This window comes from Tasmannia lanceolata, unplaced genomic scaffold (genome assembly GCF_043159265.1).
Source record: "Tasmannia lanceolata isolate RefF3 unplaced genomic scaffold, GAP_Taslan_0.1 ptg000003l, whole genome shotgun sequence".
Taxonomy (NCBI): Eukaryota; Viridiplantae; Streptophyta; class Magnoliopsida; order Canellales; family Winteraceae; genus Tasmannia; species Tasmannia lanceolata.
Window position 1 is genome coordinate 22,438,801 of NW_027518680.1, and position 6,702 is coordinate 22,445,502.

Here is a 6,702-nt window from a genome sequence, read left to right on the forward strand (position 1 = left end):
TGAAAACTTTAAAAATATAAAAAACATTTGAAAAATATTAAAACCCTTAAATCATTTGGAGAAGTTAAGTTTTCGTGGGCGTAGTTAGGAAGTTTCATTCGAACTACGTTGGCTTGATCCTCTTCCACGAGGTACGTAGTGCAGCTTGAGATCTTTATCCCAAGTCTAGCCAAACTTTGTAAATAGACTTTGTAAATCTTTCAAAAATTATACAAACAACTTGTTTTTAAAAAGATCTTCCTCTAGAGTTAGGAGTTTGTCCTAGAGAGAGAGTTTTAGAGTTAGGAGTTTGTCTTTGATGTGTTATGTGTTTTGTTTATATTTGTGTTAGAGTTAGGAGTTTGTTACGCCTCCGTCCAGTCTGGTGGCGATCCACATCGCCGACTGATGACTAGAATATAATGTGTTAGTCCGCCCATTATTTTCCTTAAGACACACAGCCTAGTTACACATAGGTTGTAGGAACCACCTGCATTAGCTTAAGGCTAACCTGCATTTAGTTAGGGCATATAGGGTGTCCTAAAATCTACAATTCACTGGAATTTAAATAATCGCATAAGAAGCTTTAATAACTAGTATGGTCTTTTAGGTCGAGTCTAGGATAGATGTCTAGATGTCTTAGGCATCATAGCTTAGAATAGGTGTGAAGAACTACGTTGCCTTGATTCTCGTGGAGGCGGGGATACATAGGCTTCTTTGGATGAACATCAGACCATCCGAAGACTCGGGTTAAATCGTTTAGAGTATTAGGATTTGTTGTTTTGTCATATTATATGTTTTGTTGTGTTTTCTTACTTTCTTGTAGAGACCTTATACCTTTAGCTGTATCATGCATGTGTTTGTCCACCAGAACTTAAACACCCATTAGGTATGTCACTTATAACCTAGCAATGCTTAGGTGACACTTCTTTCATTTATTTTGTGCGTGATTACTATTTTATCTCCGAGACATGCATGATTAGATAGACGTCTTCTCGGAGATATATGTTCCCATTTCACATGATTTTGCCTGAAGTTCTTTGAAATTAATAAAAATGGCATAACAGACGACGTGTTCGCACTCAGACGAATTAGGGGTGCTCTTCGGGCCTTCTCCATTCGTAATCAGGCACGAGCCCATATATATTTCTGGTTATCCATTGCACAGAGGATTTGATTTTTGGGGTTCCATGGCTTATCCATGGATGGCGACTCTGAGTTATTTTAGGTGCGTCTTGGTTTCGAGCCTTGGCTCCGAATCAAGAGGTATCTCTTTTTATATCGCCACTCGTGCTATGCTATGAGGGTGGCACCGTTTCGAGAGTTCCTTGGTAGAGCTCTCTTTCGTGTGGAGATCCAGAGGCCGCTGGGGGCTCGTCTCCCACGTCTCTCTCGGATTGGGGTCCACAGTAATACTTGGGATTCCCATTGTGTGTCGACAAATGACTCTAGGATCTGGTATCTGACGGTAGCAGAAAACTTCTCCTTGGAAGAAAAGGTCTGTGTGTGTGTGTGTGTGTGTGTGTGTGTGTGTGTGTGTGTGTGTGACAGAATTACTCTTATCAATTTAGTAAAGATAATTTTTTATCATAATCATTTAATCTTTTAGATTTAACATTTAAAACAAAATCATTTTCAATTATCTTTACCATATCTTTATCTAGACATTTTAAATATGTCTTCATATGGATCAACAATGATCCATAATCCGAACCATAAAAAAAAGGTAGTCTAGATCCCATCTTTTAAGTTGCTAAAAACTAGATCGTTTAACTCTTAACCGATTAGGGTCTTAATCAAGAGCCCAAGCTCTGATACCAATTGAAATCCAAGGAGTGACTTGGTTTGGCAACCTAGAGGGGGGGTGAATAGGATGTTTATAAAACTTTTGTCTTTTAGAAACTTTTTCTAAAATTTCACACAAGACTTATCTCTTGTTTAATTAAGTTTGAAATATTTGAACTTTAAACAATATTACAAATTAATATTAGTTCAAAAACCCTTGTTGATTAGCAAACTTAATTAGGTGATTTATAGCCTAGTTAGCAAGGTACAAATATTCAATCAAAACCAAAATGCTAACTACTCACTCAATTCCAAATATGTAAAAAGGCAAGCACAAATAAATAAGAGAGTGAGAGGGAGAGAGAGAGAGAGAAATACCAACACAAGTGACACAAAGATTTATAGTGGTTCGGCAAACGGCCTACTTCACTCTACTCAAGGTCGCACTTGAGGATTTTCACTATTGAGACCTCCACGATGCCCGGCTCCGAGGCTTTTAGACTCCAAGGGAATTAAATAAGGATGCCCTTTCACCTTTACAATGACTCTCCTTCTCCGCCGAGTTCTAAGCACTTTCTCCCAAGGAAATTAAAAAAGGATGCCCTTGCCACCGATCAAATGAAGAAGAAGAAGAAGTATTAGGCTCTTACTAGGCTTGATTACAAGTTGTAGCTCACACACTTTCTCTCAAGAATAATTTGCAAATGAAAGCCTAAACCAATCTCAAATGATTTTTCCAAAATCAAGACACAATAAGTTTGGTGAGAGTTTTTACCCAAAAATGATTCACAAATGATTTTCTAGGGTTTGTTAGAGTTGGACAATGTTCCTCTAGTGTTTTAGACTCATTAGATGGGTATATATGGTGTCCCAACTCAATATGACCGTTTCAGGGGCAAAACAGTTATTTTCGGGTCAAACAGTCAACTAGCCGTTGGACTACAACGGCTATATTTTTTTGAATAAAAACACTTCTCGGTGTTCCGAGACATTTCTCAGAGTTCCGAGCAAATTCTCGGCATTCCTAGAATTCAAACAGAGTATGGGATTTGATTCCCTGGACCATTTCTCGGAGCTCCGAGAATAATTCTCGGAATTCCGAGACTGGTTTTCCAGCATTTAGCGTCTAACTTGTAAAATTCATATCTCCCTCATTTCTCTTTAGATTTTGACATTCCTGTACTCTACGGATATGAGAAAAATGAGATCTATCTCTTAAAAATATTTTCAAAAATATTTGAAAATATCTTAAACAAATTTTGATAGGATTTAGTTGCTGGTCCAGGTTGTTTCTTCGGAACTCTATTTTGTTCAATGTTGTGTTGAATGCCATATGGGTCCCAACATGTTGGTACACCACCATGGCCATTCACTTATCAATTTAAGTCCTTAAAGGATGTGTTAGTCTCTTTGAAAAATATATTTTTAGGGGTTTTAAGATGTGCCTTGATAAGAGAAAACACAAGAGAGATAGTTGATACAATCTACCATTTTTACCACTCTCTTGAATGAACTCTTGAGGTAGCCATTGCTTGATCCTCTCTTTGAGTGCATGGCTTGCTTTGGGATTAAGGGTGTCAATTTTGGCTCGGGATCGGAGGCTCGCTCGGGCTCGGCTCAAAAAAAGCTCGGCTCTTGCTCGGCTCGAATCCTTAATTAGCCGAGCCGGCTTGCCAGGCTCGTTAAGCTTAACGAGCCGAGCCCAATTTAGGCTTGGCTCGGCTTGTTAAGGCTCGTTAAGAATTTAATATATTTAAATATATATATTATATATTAATTTATACATTAAAAGGGTTGTCCAGGGAGTGAAAGGGGGGGCAAAATATGTCACTTCATTTTTGGAACCCCATTTGTTACTAGGACCACCCCCCATAGTGTAAAAAAAGTAGTCAAATTAAAGTACGGCTGTCCAGGGAAGATGAGGGGGTGTGAACATAATATAACCCGAGCTTGGTAAGGCTCGCGAGCCTGGTTGAGCCTGACCGAGCCGAGACGAGCCCGAGCCTGGTTCGAGCCCGAGCCGAGCTTTTGAGCTTAACGAGCCGAGCCGAGCCAAGCTCGGCCAGGCTCAGCTCGTTTACACCCCTATTTGGGATCTTCAAGGTTGAGCTTCTTTGCTTGACACCTTCCAAGGATGATGCCACTATTTGGTTTCAGCTCCTTTGCAAGTTGTTGATCCACAAGCTTTGGCCTTCATTGATCTTCCTTTATTTGTTCAATGCTTTGAGATGGTTGATGATGAGCTTCTCCTTGGTACCTCCAAGGTGTGATTGGTTCAAGTATGTTCCAAGCTCCTTTGCCATTGTGTTTGGTTCATCTTCAAGCATAGGCCAACAAGGTGCGTGCTAGTATGATTTGACTTGTGAATTACCTGTCTATAGCACAACACTCAAGGCAAATAATTAGTCCATAAATGACTAATCAATTTGCGTTTGTTAATCATCAAAACAAGGTGATTGAGTGAACCCATGGGGAACCCTTGGGATAACATCGCTCTTCGTAGCTTATTGCTATGGACCCTCGATATCCAGTTTCCTAAAAAAAAATGTCTTTTTCGCGAGGCTCTTCGTTGCTTACAGCTATGGACCCTTGATTCTTGCTGGCGAGGCTCTTCGTGGCTTATTACCATGGACTCTCGATTCCCACTTGCTTGGCTCTTCATGGTTTGTCACCATGGACCCTCGATTACTTTGTGGCTCTTATTGTGTTTTCCCTTTTCTTTTCTCTATTATTGTGTTTACTAATGACAGGTACGTAGATCCAGAATGTGTTTCGACCCACCAACTCACTGAACGATCAGATGCCTACTCCTTTGGGGTCATGATTCTGGAGCTAATTACTGGACGCAAAGCTATTATCAGGACTCAGTTCTCTGTGGTTAAATTGGTAGACTGGGTTAGTATCTTACATCACAGATTCTCCGTTTCCTTACATGTCTTGAAGATGGAACTGCACAAATCTTCACTTACAATACCATTCATACCTAGGAATCCTAAGATCCCAAGACATTATAGGCCATAAAATAGCCTATTTCTACTTTTGTTTATGTTCTGTTTCCCATTTTCTATCGGTTTTGGAATTGGAAAATTAACAGATTAGTTGTCTGGTATTGCAGGCAAGACCTTTAATGAATCCTCAAAGCTACAGGCAGCTTGTCGATTCACGGTTGAATTCAATCTACGATGTCAATGAGATGACACGAATGGTTAATTGTGCAGCTGTTTGTGTGGGCCCTTCTCAACGTCGACCAAGAATGAGTAAGGTATGACACCTATCATGGATGTGGCATAGTTGAACCTTTCACTGGACCCATACGGAGGTGGTTTTATTGGTCCTGAGAGATGTAAAAAAGTTACATTTTTGACATTAGGAACACTAACTATTTTGTGTTTAGTTGTACATGGAAATTTCTTTTGATTTACACTTGAGCACTCATTTCGACATTAAGAACGGTAACTATTTTATTTTTAATTGTACGTGGAAATTTTTAATGTTTGTAATCATAAGCACATAACCTTATCATAGGTTTCAATGTAAACAAAATCCTGATTTTGCTTTTGCTGGAAGTTTCAAATTCTTAGATTTTAAAAACAATGATTTTAGATTCCCCGAATTTAAAATATGTTGTTTGGGTGAAATTCTTGCATTTGCGTTGTTTGGATGAAATCTGCAAATTTTCTTGAAATTGTATTGGTGGTATTTGGTTGACAATGAAATGAAATTGAGCAGTAACTCTCCATTGTAGTTGGTGGTTTTCTACTAGCTTACCTAGCAAAATCGGTAACATGGATATAAAAAGAAAAAATCCATAACAAGAACACAACCAATGCACGCTAACTTGGCCAAGCACCTATTTGATTAGCAAGCTTTTGAAAACTGATGTATATATTGAATGGCTTTAGCATGTTTGATCCTTTTCTTCATTACATATGGTTGGTGTCTTGCATAAACAAAGTGGGGTAATCTATTTACATTGACATCTGTGCATTTTTTTTATGAAATTAAAAAAAAATTTAACATCTTTCTGCAATCTGACACTGAGCAGATAATTCGGTTCCTGAAAAGGCATTTGTCTCTCAACGATCTGCACTAAGGGAAAATGGAGATGGAATGAGGAATAAAGAAACTAGAGTGTTTGGTGGAACCCCGAGAAAACTTAAAGGGATTGGCTGTTAAACTCCCCTCTCTTATTTCTATTTTGAATTTCCAAGAATGGAGATACTGAGACTGAGAAAACTTTGAGTGATCTTGTGTGTTTGAGTGATCTTGTTTGTTGTTGTGATCCGAGTAAAACCAAATTTGAGACACAATATGGTAAGCACAAAAAACTGTTGGTTACTTTGGTTTTATTGGACGGACGGAATACTATGGATTGTATTGATTATAACTAAAAATGACTGGAATTCCTCTATATACTTTAGCCTTGCATGTCTATAGAGCCTTTTTTGCAGGTATGTGGCACGGTCACGTGCCTGGCCATGGGCTCGGCTCGGGGCATGACACCCACAGTCAAAATTTGGTGATGGTGTTCAACTCAACAAATTCTGACCAATAAGTTTATGCAATCTAACATATAAAATTATTTCAAAAATACTGGTTAATAGTATGAGGTCACACCTCCAAAAAAATCACGCCCCCCAATCAATCTTTATTTGTTCATAAAAGAGAATTTTGGATAATATAACAATATCTCAGGAAATCATATCAGAATTAAAAAGAGAAGTAAATCCTTTATAAAATTGACATGGAGAAAGCTACGACAAAATCAAATGAAATATTTTTTTTTTCAATTCCTGAAAATATTTGGATTCCACGATCATAAGATCAAACCAAGCAGACAATGTGTCACCAGAAAAGAGTACGCAATCTTCTCAATGGTACTCCCATTGATTATTTTCACCGGTTCCAAGGATTAAGACAAGGTGACCCACTATCACC

At 38.4% G+C, this 6,702-nt stretch overlaps 1 protein-coding gene across 1 annotated transcript; it reads left to right on the forward strand.

Annotated features, from left to right (window-relative positions):
* Window positions 1-3,911: 3,911 nt before the first annotated feature.
* On the forward strand, window positions 3,912-6,168 carry LOC143861907 (proline-rich receptor-like protein kinase PERK15). The gene is made up of 3 exons (XM_077372877.1): window positions 3,912-4,659; window positions 4,880-5,026; window positions 5,810-6,168. Exons 1-3 carry the CDS (start codon window positions 4,438-4,440, stop codon window positions 5,855-5,857), a joined length of 417 nt encoding a protein of 138 aa, XP_077228992.1. The 5' UTR covers window positions 3,912-4,437; the 3' UTR covers window positions 5,858-6,168.
* Window positions 6,169-6,702: the final 534 nt, after the last annotated feature.

Coding starts and splice junctions, on each gene's coding strand:
- LOC143861907 (XM_077372877.1), top strand. CDS start 4,438: ATGGACCCTCGATTACTTTGTGGCTCTTATTGTGTTTTCCCTTTTCTT. Junction 4,660..4,879: donor TGGTTAAATTGGTAGACTGG/GTTAGTATCTTA, acceptor CTGGTATTGCAG/GCAAGACCTTTAATGAATCC. Junction 5,027..5,809: donor GTCGACCAAGAATGAGTAAG/GTATGACACCTA, acceptor GACACTGAGCAG/ATAATTCGGTTCCTGAAAAG.